Source organism: Myotis myotis, unplaced genomic scaffold (assembly GCF_014108235.1).
Source record: "Myotis myotis isolate mMyoMyo1 unplaced genomic scaffold, mMyoMyo1.p scaffold_m19_p_8, whole genome shotgun sequence".
Taxonomy (NCBI): domain Eukaryota; kingdom Metazoa; phylum Chordata; class Mammalia; order Chiroptera; family Vespertilionidae; genus Myotis; species Myotis myotis.
Window position 1 is genome coordinate 7,124,096 of NW_023416390.1, and position 14,656 is coordinate 7,138,751.

Here is a 14,656-nt window from a genome sequence, read left to right on the forward strand (position 1 = left end):
TGGTCCATGAGGTCCGAAAGGTTGGAGACCACTGGTTTAAGGAAACCTTTGGAGCAGCAGTCGCCAACAGGTGGTCCGTGGACCACTGGTGGTCCATGAGGTCCGAAAGGTTGGCGACCGCTGAATTAGACAACAACAGCCTTTATGAATAGACACTCAGAGTGGGTAGTGTGTGCGCGCGCGTGTGTGTATGTTTGCCATCACATGAAGGTGAGAGAGAAGGCTGCTAAGAGTGGGAAGAGATGAGAGGAGTCCAACTGGATATCATTTAATTGGAACAAAATTGAGAGCCCAGAAATAAAACCACATGTATATGGGCAAATAATTTTTGGCAGAGGAGCCAAAAATATAAAATGGAGAAAAGAAAGCCTCTTCAATAAATGGTGAGTGCTGTAGAAGCCAGAAATAAACCACAGTGCTAGTTGAATATCAAGGAAAAATGATAATCTAAAATGTTATATTTGTCGAGGATAGTAAGTGAAAGTACTTCCTATACTAGATGAGAATTCCCTGAACTGATGGAGATGAAGAGCAGGTATGGTTGTTTGAAGTTTGCATGGCCTTTCACTTCCTTCCTCTACTTGGGTTATAAATGCAGATAGCCGAAAAGGAAACTTTAATTGAGTTTCCCCCAATCTTTTACTTACCAGAAAGAAAGGAAAAAAAGCATTTGCCATTATGGATGCAGTTCTCAAAATCTCACTAGAGGGCAGTGTTGGTTTTAAAACCACAGGTTGCTAATCTACAGTACATTCATTACTGGGCTGCATTTGTATTTGCAATGAAAAGGTAAACTCAAGCCTTCTCAGTCTTACCTGAAAGTTGGTAAATATCAAGTCTGAAAACTCCCAAGGACCTCATCCAGGTCTGGCTGGTTGCAGCCCAGAGGAGACAGATAAAGCAGTGAAGCAATCACTGGAGGAGTTGAGTGGCAGATTGTAATTTCAGGTCCTGCACTAACTAGTAGACAAGAAACTAAGCCTCCTTAGGCCTTCATCTCATCTGCAAAAGAAAAGGGTTGCCCTATATGGTTCTTAAATCTCCTTGTATTTAGAAAATTCTGAGATTTTAACAAATTCTGGGTCTAAAAGGCTGAAGAATTTCTCATGCTCTTGGCCAAAGGAACAAGTAACATATCAAAGTATTAAATTATTAATAATTAAAATATAATTTAATGTTATAAGAATTTTAATATAGATTCCAATATTAAACAGCCTTCAAATCAAAATGTCAAATCTTCTGTTCTACCAGGGAAATCTCAGAGCCATCCTTGGCATCTGTGTGAGCATGTTGTGGTTAATTTCAGTGACTTCATGCATCATCCAAAGACATCTTTCCTCTTGGTTGCTAGCTTGCTGGAAATGAGCAAAATATGTTTACACAGGATGATCTAGAGAGAGGAGGTTGAACCATTATCAAAGAGGGATGTTTCATGATAAGAGACTAAGTCCCTCACCTCACCTTGTAGTTAGCCAACATTCACCATAATTGTGCTTTGGTAAAGGTCACTCTCCACAGGGATTTAATTAGCTCAGTTTCCTATTACCCTTACCTCTTTTATCTGATGCGCTTCCCTTGTCATATTTATTCGCATTGCAAAGTGAACTGAAAATCTCTCTATAAAATCTTAAGCAAATTATTCAACTCTAGGGCCCCAGTAAACCGTAGTTTATCTCTGCATGGACTTGACTTCTAAGGGTTGACTGAGAGCCAATGAACCGCTGATGGTGCGAACCCCAAACGTTTTGACATTATACGCACCGCTCCCTTCCCTCCAAATTGCTTTGCTTTGCAGAGGAAAGGTTTCCTACCTCGGCCCCCTCCCTTTTCTACCCCGCAGTTCTGTTGGCTTTTCGGGCTTAATTCGAATATCCAAACTTCCTGAAATCTACACGGCGCGCGGGCGGGTGCACACACACGCGCTCGCATCCTCGCTGGGGCACACGCGCCCCCCAGGCGGCTCCGTCTCGGAGCGCATTCCATTCTTCGCGCCCGGGCACGCCCCTCCGCTGCGGGGATTGGTCGGCCCGACCCGCTCGCCCAGGCGCGACTCCTGAGAGGCTCAGACGCCTGCCAATCCCGCGGCTGTCAAAACAAGGCTTCCCTCCCTGTCACAACAGAGCGGAGCGGAGCGGAGGCCGCCGCCGCCGCCGCCGCCGCGCTTCCCGAGGTAGCCGCGCCGCTGGCCGCTGGCAGGTGACGGGTGCGCGGGCTGCGGTCTCCCGGCTCCGGCCCCTCTCCGGCCGCGCGCGTCCCGGCCTCGGGGGCCGCCCAGCCGGACGCCGGTGCCTTTTGTCTGGCGCGGAGCGGGCATTCGCATCGCATTCCGGACACCTCCCTCTCCTTTCGCCTCTCCTCCCTCCGTTCACTCCGCTCCCCACCCGCGCCCCAGCGGACCGCCGGCCTCCTGGACTGAAGCGCGGACGTCTCTACCCGGCGATGCCTCCGCTCCAGAAAGTTGCAGCCGCGGCCGCCGGGCGGTGAGACAAAGTCTGGCAGGGCCGCCTCCCGGTGCAGGAGCGCAGCGTGCCCAGCGGCCGGATTCGCTGCGGGGCGAGCCGTCTCCCCGCGGAACCTGAGGCGCCCCGACATGGCCGAGGGCGCGGCTGACTGGGAGGGTCCCGCGCCGCCCGACGCGGCCGGCGGCGAAGACGACCCCCGGGCGGGCCCGGACGGCGCCCCCGGGGACGGCGGGGCGGTGGCACCCGCGGGCCGGTGGAGGGACCGGCGCAGCGGGGTGGTGCTGCCGGGCGCCGCCGGAGCCCCGGCGGACAGCGAGGCTGGCCTCCTGGAGGCGGCGCGGGCGACCCCCCGGCGCAGCAGCATCATCAAGGTGAGCGAGGCGGGTCCTGCCGCGGGAGCGGGAGGGGGCTGTGGGTGGGCGGTGGGTGGTCGCCGGATGCTCGGCATTGTTTTCTCCCGCCCCCTTCATTTGCAAACCTTCCTGCCTCGCCCGGAGGTCCGCAGCCTCCGCTCGGCCGGAGACGCAGAAGTGACTTTCCCCCCGGGCAGTGGAGGAAAAGTTCCCCTCTGCGTCTTTGCGTTTCGATGGATCTTTCCTCCTTTTCTCCGAAAGCGTCACTGAACCGTTGATGGCAGGCGAAGGGGAGGTTTCAGTAGAAATGCAGACCCGGGGGGTTGCGCGCTGCTCTCCAGCGAAAGTTCACACCCCCTCCTCCCCCTGCCCAAGAAAGGAAATGCAGTTTACCCTCCAGTGAAAAGAAAAACCCTCTAGCGTCAAACGGTCCCCACATCTCAGGAAGCGGGGATTTTCCTGGTGGCAGGCAGAGTTTTCAGTGGACCGTTCGGCAAAGCACAGAGCGATGCGGGGCCCCGAGTGTCTGCGCCGAGAGGGCGCGAGCGGAGAGCAGTCGCTCTCCCAGCATCACCCCGGGCCGGTGGTCACCACCACATCCAGGGAAAATGCTTCTCTTCAGCCATCTGGCAAGATTTTTATAAGCCTGTCCCTCCCCTTTTCTCTCTGTCTTCCTTCCACCTGGGGCTTGTTTCCTGTTTGAGATTTCATCTTTTGGATGCAGGACATCTGGGTAAGGTCTCCTAGAAGTCAGAACTCTCCCACGGGCTCTGGGAGAGGGCCTCTTAGCGTAAATGCATGGGAGCAGTCATGTGCATGTGAGAATAAAATCGATTTTGGCAGGGCAGTCAGAATGAAACTATCTATATAGTTTGGCACACACACACACATATATGTACATAACGTATATATGTGTGTGTACATATATATATGCCAAGGATGATAGTGTAAGACGGACTTGGAACTTACTCTTCAAGGTGCATGGTGTGATACATGTAGAAGCCTTGTTTAGGTCTGAGCTGCGTAACCGCCACATGATGCTGCCTCTTTCTAAAGCTCTGAACTGGAGCGCCCAGCACCAGTGTGGGCAGACTGCGCCCACAGTACGTGCACCCAGCGCCAAGTATGGTCTAGGCTTTCCCCCAACACGGACACACCGACGTTTAAAACCAACAGGGAGATTTCTATAATAAAAGAAGAGTGGGTGGTAGTTGCAAATAACTTGTAGTAGTTTTCTCTTATTTTGTGATTTTAGCTTGTGAAAACGGCGTGTTCTTTTCTGGGTGTGAATTTGGATTGAAAGGATATGATTACTTTTCCCCCTTTTAATCCACAGATCAGACAGTATATTGTTTTGAAGTTTAAAACATATAACAATTAGGAAACATACATTTTTCCTTGTTTTTTAAAAATATTTTTTCATTGAGGTAAAATTGACATACAACATTATATTAGTTTCAGGTGTACAGTGTGATTTGATATTTGTATACGAAATGATCATAAGTCTAGTTAACATTTGTCACCATATGTAGCTACAGAATTTTCTTTTTTTGTGATGAGGACTTTTAAGACTTATACTCTTAGCAATTTTCAAATATGCAATGTGATGTCATTAACTATATTCACCATGTTGTACATCAATCCCCATGACTTATTTATTTTATAACTGGGAGTTTGTACCTTTGGACTTCCTTCATCCATGATGCCCACCGCTCCACCCTACCAGTCTGTTCTCTGTATCTTTCTTCTTTTCCTTTTAGATTCGACATAAAAGTGAGATCATACAGTATTGGAGGAAACACAGTTTGGATTTTAAGATATTAATACTAAATGTGGTCCTGTGTATAAGAACAAGCACCACAAGATAGTTTAAAATATACCATCATAAAAAGCAGTGGGCTCTATAGTGTTGTAAAAAAAATAAAAGGAACGGAGTATAGGACATATACAAATCCTTGTACTTAAATTGCATTTTCTAAATTGTTCCATGTGCTGGTAATGGTGCCTTTTTGGTTTTGAAGTTTCTTTTGCAGACAAGAAAAGAGGGGACAACTTGATCTTTCCTCTATTTAATACTAAAATAAGCATCTAATAAATGGCCTTTAAGAATAAAGATGGTAGAAAATGAAGTGAATTACTATTATTTAAATTAGGTTTTATTGAAACAGTGATATATACATATGATAAAGAAAATTAAATGTTGCAAAAAAGTATGAAGGAAAAATTCTTAGCCACTCCACACTCACTTACATAGTCCACCCCCAAGGCTGTTAACACTTTCTTCTGTATTCTTCCAGAAATATTCCATGCATGTATAAGCACATGTATCTGTACATATCTGTGGTGAAACTTTGAAGCTTCCCTTTTATATAATAACAATTTTACAGACATTATATCTTCAGATTTGCTCTAAACATTTTTGATGCCTGGAAGGTTGTCTAAAGTCATTGAGATTGGTCAGTTCATTGTCAGGTATAGCCTGGTAGGTAGGTCATAGGTGGTGGCGCCGGGGTCTGTTCCCAGAGGCCCTCGTTCCCATCCAGGGGGAGAGAGCTCTGCTTCGCCCCTCACTGATATCCGGGACCTTTCTGTTGACATGAATCTGCCGCCCCCTGCTTTGTTTACTTTAACGGAGTAAAAATGGACGTTTCTTAAAAAGGTCTAGATTACATAGGAAATAAAGAGCACATGTTCTGTATAGACAGCAAATGCACTCTTCATAGTATTGCCAGGAGTGCTTTTTATTTGTCATTGAAACATTTACAAAGAGAATTTTGTTCATTTTATATTAATCATTCTATTAAATATTGTTCCAAATAGCCTCAGTGCAGTAATGATTAGTATTCATGATAATCCCTGAACCACTGAAAGATTGTGAATCATCAAATATTAAATTCTTTTCAGCTCAATTAAGGCATTGTTTCTATTCTAATTGATTGAATGCAGATTCTCTAGTAACTTGAATATTAGATGAATCAGAATAGTGCATTTCTCTATCATGTCAGAAAACAGACTGTCTTGTATATTAATAAGAGGAATGTTTTTAGCAAATTTGCCCTCTCTAATTTATGAAAACATGTGTTCAGTTGAGAAAACAATTTCCTTTATAGCTGATGAAGCAATAACATCATTTATCTTTACACATATTCTTTCTACCTAATTGTGTTCCTTCACTTATATGCCCAGTCCTAAATTTAAAAAAAAACTTAACATGAGAATTAAACAAGGTTCTCTTTAAATTGTCCATTTTCCCTGTGTTATTTTAAAAAAATCCTCACCTGAGGATATTTTTCCATTGATTTTTAGAGGATGTGAAATGGAGGGAGGAGGTGGGGAGAGAAAGGGAGAGACCCAAGCCAGGATGGAGACTGCAACGTGCCCTTGATCAGGAATCGAATCTGAGACCCTTGCCGATGCACTAACCAGTTAGCATACCCAGCTAGAGCTCCCTGGGTGATTATTTTTGACAGCATTGACACTGATAAATGTTGTATGTGTTTTGATAAGTGCATTGTTGTTACCACAATATTGCAGCAGACTTCATCTTCATTGCTTCGTGATGACTTGTGGTTTAAAATGACATTAGTGGTTGATTAACATTTTGTACAATTTTTATTAAAAAAAAATAAAAAAAGACATTAGTTACATGCAAATTGATAATATCTAACAACTATGTACTATTCTGCATTTGAATATATTTCTACTTAAGAAAGTAAGCCATTTGTCTCTTGGGTACTTCATATCATACTTACATGTTTAAAATATTTGACATTTTGGATTACAGCTTATCCTATATAATAAAGAGCTAATATGCAAATGGTCATCACGCCCTCATGCCGCACCAGAACTGCTCAGACACTTAACACGGGGGAGAGGAATAGGGACCAACCAGGCACAAATGAGCTGGGGAGAGAGGAATGGGGATCAGCCAGGCACAAATGAGCTCTCGAGAGAGGAAAGGGGACCACCCAGCTTGCGGCCTGGGAGAGGGACAAGCTGCCCACCCCGCGGTCCCAGGCGCCAGCGGCTGTGCCTGCGGCCTGGGAGAGGGACAAGCTGCCTGCCCGCGGTCCTGGATGCCAGCGCCTGTGGCTGTGGCCCAGGAGAGGGACAAGCTGTCCTCCCTGCGGTCCTGGGCGAAGCCGCCCACCCATGGTCCCCTGCGGCTGTGGTGGGCCAGAGGGAGGGAAGCCTGGATCTCAGGTGCCTGCAATCTGCTGGAGGAGGGAATCCTGGGTCCCGGGTGTGGGGTGAAGCAGAGGCTGTTAGGGGCTATCAGACTAGTAGGGGAGCAGTTAGGGGCAATCAGGCAGGCAGGCAGAGGTGGTTAGGGGCCATCAGGCAGGCAGGCAAGGAAGTTAAGTAAGAATGAAAACTGATGTAAACATTTTAGACACCCTATAGGTTAAATAGGCTTCTGTAGATTGGCCTGGGAATGAATCAGTATTTATAGGCTTTTTTTTTTTTTTTTTTTTTTTTTGCTGGTAGAAATATGTATTAAAAGTTCCAAATAACTTATGGGTGAATTTTGGGGACACAACCTGACTATACAATGGGGCAGGGTAGCCTTGGCTCTAAGGCAGCGGTTCTCAACCTGTGGGTCGCGACCCCTTTGGCGTCAAACGACCCTTTCACAGGGGCCGCCTAAGACCATCCTGCATATCACATATTTACATTACGATTCATAACAGTAGCAACATTACAGTTATGAAGTAGCAACGAAAATAATTTTATGGTTGGGTCACAACATGAGGAACTGTATTTAAAGGGCCAGAAGGTTGAGAACCGCTGCTCTAAGGGGTGCCATGAACATGCTCTGTGGCTTCAGTCAGGGTGCTCCTCCGAGGTGTGAGCCAGCTGCATAAATAGCATTGAACTTCTTGGGGTGGATCTGTCTTATAATCCCAGTAACTTCAGTCAGAGTGTTGACCTCCTCTGATGTTGCCATAGTCACATGGTCACATTTCACCTTAGAAATGGTCACTTCTTCCTGTGGTGCCTCGTTGATGTCATTTCTCATAGCCCCTCTGACTTGAATTATGAATGAAATTCACACAAACAGCCTTGTCATATTTTGATGAAAGATTTTAGAAGTGCCTGTTGATTAGTTTTTGCTACTACTATGAGAATTTACACTATTTGTTTTCCTTGGAAAATATATTATGGTTCAAAAAGTGTAAGTGAATTACACAGCCTTTGAGGGGTTAAACAAACGTACATTGTAATTACGACTGAATAGTTGTTTTCCTAACCTTTTCCTTTTTGCTGAGGAGAAAACATGTAATGAAATTCTGTACAGTAAAATGTCAATGGAACACATATTGCCGGATAACACCTCAGGCACAGTGGGGTGTTATGAAAAGACATCAGGGGACAGCCAACTTCACCTTTTCCTTCGTGCTACTGAACAAACAACCCGGTAATGCTGGGGTGACCGCAGGCAGTAGGCCTGGGAGTAGCGGGAAGAAAGAACTGCAGCAGCCTTCCCTGCTTCTGGAGTGACCTCTGCTGAGCGTTCATAACAGTGAACAGTAAGCATCATTCCACTTTCAGGGGCCATGCCCAGACTGAGACGTGTATAAGACTGAACAGTAAAAACATATCCGGCTTACAGTGACTACACAGAACTAAGTGGCAGGAGTAGAGTTTTTTTTTGAGTTTCCCATTGGGCGTTGCACATAGGTTATTAGGTGGAGAGAGAGAATAATTTGATTGTGACTTACAGTCTACATCTAAGGTCGTAAATCAGTAAACCTTATTACAGTAAGACCTGTCAGTTTTACAAAATCTCATGTTTTGATGTGTTTTAATAATGTAAAAAAGTTTATTTGTATTTTTATTTATCTCTTGTTTAGCTTAATTATCTCTATCCCAGTTCATCTCTGAATCCCAGTTCCTATAATAGGGTACAATGGACAGAATTTATTGTAATTAATGAGTATTCTAATGGGATAATAGCTATTAGGACCAAATGTTCAACTTCAGTAACAACAACATTCTGTTTTGTTTTCAGTTTTGGACAATGTATTCTGTATTTCAGTTAATATTTGGCAGTAACAAAATCACAGTGTGTCAAAGTATTGGAATCATCCTTTGAATTTAAAATGGCGTTTGATTTGTGGTTTTATTGGCTGTGTTTAAGAGCAATACAATCTAGTTTATTTTTAATAGTGACGTTTTAACTCACCTCACTAATAATTACTTTGAGAAAAGTAGGCTTATACATAGTAAGTACAAAAGAATCATATTTATACTATCATTATCACTCCAGGAAGAAGCAAGGCAAGTTAATTTTGAAAACAATAAAATCTATTCAAAGCAAAACAACTAAACTATTTCAGTAAGTGTTTCCAAAGTTTTTAAATTTGTATTTGTAAATTTATGCAAGTGTATAGCTATTATAGGATTTTTTTCTCCCTTAACTATACAACTTTGTATTCAAAAGTTTAAAATACCTTTGAAAGAGAATATCTGCTTTGTTAATACTTTCACGTTGACCTGCTCAAGGCCTTTAAAAGGATGTTAAACCTGTAGTAGGCTAAGTACAAGGCAATATGCAAAGTAGTTGAACTTGCATTATTGTGTGCTAAAAGCAATGCTTAGAAATGATAAGATTGTGTTCAGAACACCTTCCCTGCTAGGTGTTGAGGGAGGTAAATGCACAAGGAAGGCAAAAGGAGACAAAAGAACACTTTCCTATCAGCTGGGACCAAGATGACAAGGCAGAACTCCAGAAGCTGGATCTGATCACCTTATTGGTGCTTTTCCCTAAGACCCAATTATTTCAAACCAAAGCAGGCCAAATAGCCTGTGTGGCTTAAAGCCCACACCTCACACCCCAGATCTGTCAGCTGAAGATGAGGGTGGGCTGCTCAAGGGCCCTCCCCCTAGGGCCAGAGAGTGAGGTGTCAGCGGGCAGAGAATGTTTCCCCTCTACCATAGCTCAGGCTGGGTTAGGGTCTGGCTCCAGAAAAGGGCAACTGGGTCTGAAGGGTCAGCGCAAACTGCCCTCCTCTGCTTCCCAGCAGGTGAGGCGGGTGTTGGTTTCAGGAGAGGGAGGGAGGGTGGGGGAGAGAGAGAGAGAGAGAGAGAGAGGAGACCATGCGATGTGCACTTTGCCTTTAATCTCTGAAAGCTTCACCTCCATAAAACGTAGCCCATTAGTATCCTTGACCTTGTAGTTTCTTAATCATTTGTCAGGACTAATTTTTGGAGGAGGGTGTAGGGGTGGAGGTCGGGACCAAGTCAACAATCCCTAGAGGCTGGTGTGTAAGTTGCAAAGACATCAGCATTTGATGAACTCCCATTTTGAAATATTTTGGACTTATTGATTCTGTGCTATAATTGAATATTATATATTTAGGAATGATATTAATAATTAAGTAGCTTTCTATGTTTCATCTAGTAGATAAAACACAGTAACACCTTGAAGACATTTTTCTACTGAGGAATTTTCTTTATAATAGTAGCAAATGCTTATATAATTTTATTATGAGTCTGGCGTCATTCTAAGCACTTCATGTGCATTAACTCAGTCAGGCCTTACAATAACCATACGTGGTGAGTATTTTTATTATTACTTTCATTTTGACAGACGGACAGATAAGTGACTTGCCCAAGGTCACCTAGGTAGTAAATGTCAGAGCCAGGAAATAGACTCTAATTGTCCAGCTCCTGAGGTTGTTTTTAATCTTTATACTATACATCTTCTTTTAAAATATATTTTTATTGATTTTAGAGGAAGGGAGATGGGGAGAGAGATAGAAACATCAATGATGAGAGAGAATCATTGATCAGCTGCCTTCTGCATGTCCCACACTGGGGATCCAGCCTGCAATCCAGGCATGTGCCCTGACCAGGAATCAAACTGTGATCTCCTGGTTCATAGGTCGACGATCAACCACTGAGCCATGCTGGCCAAGCTGTATATTCTCTTTTTTTTATCTTTAATTTCTTTATTGGTTAAGGTATTACAAATGTGTCCTCTTAAATAATATTAATTTATACCTTAGCTCTTGTGGATGAAGTAGCAGACATTTTATGGTTATCTTAAAAACTAAGTTTAGTTGACAAATAAATTCTAAAAGGAGTTTTGAGAAACCATCTTAAACACATTGTGGACCAGTAATTTTATTGTTAGCTTTACCCAGTGGCCAGATAAGTTTCTATTGAACGAGCACAAAAAACGTTTTACATAAATGTTAAAGGCACGCTTTAAAATTAAACACCCGTTGCATTTTGAAGTTATTTATTACCTATTCTTACAAGCTAATATCTTTTTAAAGAATTCTCATGATTGGCTACGAGCCTTAGAACAGAAAACACGCAAATTCTCGTGATCTGTCCGCAATGTGTTAAAGATTATTTGAACACTTTTTCTTCTTCTTAGTTTTATAACCTTTCATGTAAAATGCCCATGATTTTACATTAATTTTGTATTCCACTTTCCTTTGAGAGGAGTGGAACTCCTGGTAATATATTTTTACTCTTTGAACAGAATTAGCATCTTTACCATAAAACAAGAATTTATGATCCATCATTGATATAATTTATACAAGCTAAGGATGGACAGTTATTTAATCAATAAACCTGATGTGATTTATTTTATAGTTTGATAGTTTTGTCTTCCAGCATCAACAAATCAATAAAGAGTATCTGAGTTTCTGATCCAAAGAAGTTGCAGTTTTGTTAAGTGCAATGGATATGACACTATACTATTGAGATTTCCTCCCAATTACATTTGAGGTTAGTATAGTTTCTCACACTTAGCAGGAGTTTGGTAAATATTTGTGGAATTCCATTACACTGAAATTCTGTTTAATCATTTAATTCCTTTTTTCTTGGTAGAAATTTCCGTCAATATGTGGGAAAATTCGAATAGATGATTATGTCATGAAGGTACTGTGCTTGTGTCTGCTTTATGATGCTGAAGGGTAGAGCGCCCATTCTGCTGTGAGAGATACAGTACTGTGGCCAAATGGTACCCAGAGGTTCGTTCTCATCACTTGGAGGGTGGCCAGGTGTTTAAAGCCCAGTCAGCTCTCTTGTTAAAACCCTTGTAAGTCAGCTTTAATTACCTATCTGTGGTTATGTTAAATTATTGAAGGATATAAAACTTTGGCTTTTTCTTTCTTTCCTCCCTCATTTTTAAAACCTCCTATAAGGTTTTCTGCACAGTAAGGTATTTAGTCATATTCTCCTAATGTGGATTTTTTTTTAAATAAGGCTTTTTGCCAACACCTGAAATTGAAAAGAAATATTTTTCCTAATACTCTCTCATGCTCAGTTAGCATGGGATCAAGCTGAGTTTGGGATAGATGCAGTAGTGTGGCATGTGTGATGTGTGTGCACGCTTGTGCTAGTCATATTGGAAGTCAGAATTCTCGACAGCAGGTGACCTTTTGATGCCCAGTTTTCTGTCTTACAGCTGGGATGATGGGTTTTACCCAAAGACATGTCCATCATAAAAGTAACTGCGTGGGCTGTGAGAAGTCACACTCAGAAGTGTTAGTGGTTAAGCTTGACCACAAGTTGAGATTTCTGGGGTTTGGGGAGAAGAGAAAGAAAAGGATCAAGATGTGCTAGAGGAGAATGGAGTCAAATGGGACCATATTTATAAATGGGAGGGTACATGGCTCAACAAATGTTTCTTTACCTGGATCATTCTGCCAGAATTTGTATATTTTGGAATTCAGTTTTTAAAAAATTTGACTGCTTTTGATTCTTCTGGAGAGTCTTTTAACTAATGAACACCTCACACCTTAACACATCTAACAGTAATTGCCAAGCAGGCAGTCCTTTGAGCCCAGAAATTCCTGGGAAGGACTCTGGAAGGATTGGTCTGGATTGTTGGTAGGCATGTTGGGTATGAAAAGATGATAAGCTTTATCTATTTTGGTTTTTTCCCTCACTTTAGCCCTAGGAAAGTCCAAGGAAATTCTTCATAGTTGCACCCTCAGCATGACAGGGTCACCAATACAGAGAAATGGCTTCTGACAGACAGGTCATCGTAGGAGTTGGTGTAATAGGATGGAAGTAGTTTCGAGTACTGGGATTAGCCATCACAGCTTAAAATAAACCACTCTAAGATTTCAAAGATTTAGGGGACCACAAACTGTTGTGTTACGCAGAGACAGCCTTCCCTACTGCTCTTGCCTACCCCTCGTGCCCAGGCTAAATAGGGGAGGACTGGGAGGGAAGAGGTAACCTTGAAAGGGGATTGTGGTTCCTGAAGAGAGCCTGTTCCTTCCACTTTCCTCATTGTGGGGGGAAGAGCTCATGACTTTCTCTGAGGTTGAGAGAGAAAGGACTCATGAGAATCATGTGTAAAGGGAATGGTGTTGGCATCCAACAGTCCCCTCTCCACCAAGTTTCCCAGTAAGTTGGGTCTGAAGTTCATCTTTTCTCTGGAAGGTGCTGAGTTACTGGACCATCGGAGCCCCTGATGCCAACCTCAGTGTGGAGAAAAGAGACACTGTAGAAGATGGCCAGTCATCTTGCTGGTGCCCCACCCCAAGAGGCTGTTTGGGCAGAGGGACTCCAGCAACAAAAGGCTGAGGCAGGGGCTGGGTAAGGAGTGGGAGGAAGAGGTCAGTGCCCAAGTCAGATCCCTAACACCAGCATGATGAATGTGCAGGAAAGAGGGTACTGTGGACAACCAGCAGCTCCATAGAAGTCAGCATTGGGATGCCTGCCTCAACGGTCAGTTCAGTGTTAGCTTGAGGAGCACAGAAAACCAACTGTGTGAGGTGGGCAACATCCCTATTGGGCCATCTATGGGGAGACCTTGACTTCTCCTCTACCTCCTCCAGCCCAACCCTAAAAGGGAAGTGCAGGAAGGAAGAAAAAGGGAGAAGTGGGTTGAGTAGACCCACCCCGGCCACAGCCAGTACAACCACCATTCTAACTTGCCTTGGGGGCTATGGGGTAGAAAGAGGACCTTGAATTGAGCATGCAATTAAAATTATAAAATGAATAAGACTTAGTTTTTAAGGACTTGAAAGAGCCCTTCTAATTGAAAGACACTAAGACATTGTGGAATATGAGTGATCTGTTGTTAATAACTGGAGTACTCAGGGGCCAAGGGGATCCAAGATGACATAGCTGGGAGGGAGCAGTTGTAGAATTGGAGAGCTCAGAGGTGTTCTCTAACTCTGTACCTTTGTATACTAAGCATGGTCGTTCACCATCTCTCCTATTCTTCCAGGGATCCATTAGAGAGATTGCTTATGATACCATGGATAGATAACAGAGGGTTCTTTTAAGAATTCATGGTATAGAGTAGGACATGGCCAAGATCTTAGATTATCTTTCTTATAGTAGCCTGACAAGACATAGCTATGATTATCATTATAACCTTATGGATGAGGAAGCCAAGGCGCTCAGAGGTATGGAAACTTCTTCCAGGTCTTACAACTGTTAAGGATGTATGTGTATGGTAGGGTGGGAGTGAGGTTGGGGGAAGGACAGAATTCCCCTCACCCCCATTTTCTTTAGTTCTCCAAACTGCAACCCCTGTATCCCAAATTTCCAAAATACAAACAATGATTTAAGAATATATTGATCTGGTTGGAATGAGGCCAAGCAGAAAACAAAGTTAAGGTGGTTCAGCCTTGCATTGTTCTACAATAAAAGCAACCACCATTTATTTATTGAGCTGGGTGCACATACATCATTTTATTTAAGTTGGAAGTCAGAGGGATCTAAGAAACAACCATAGATCTGAGGTGGTTGTGTTGGCACATCTCCTAGATTGGAGGTTTGGGTTTCTTACTCTTTGAAACCTACATTTTAGAAATCTTAAATGCTAGTTTCCTGTTGCTGCTATAACCAATGACCACA

General features: G+C 43.3%; 1 protein-coding gene across 1 annotated transcript in view; it reads left to right on the top strand.

Annotated features, from left to right (window-relative positions):
* The first annotated feature begins 2,119 nt into the window (after window positions 1-2,119).
* PLCL1 (phospholipase C like 1 (inactive)) overlaps window positions 2,120-14,656 on the top strand; it is a 252,287-nt gene continuing 239,750 nt past the window's right edge. The window contains exon 1 of the mRNA XM_036320411.1: window positions 2,120-2,833. Within this exon, the coding sequence (XP_036176304.1) occupies window positions 2,591-2,833 (243 nt within the window). The 5' untranslated portion in view covers window positions 2,120-2,590. The remainder of the gene's footprint in view (window positions 2,834-14,656) is intronic.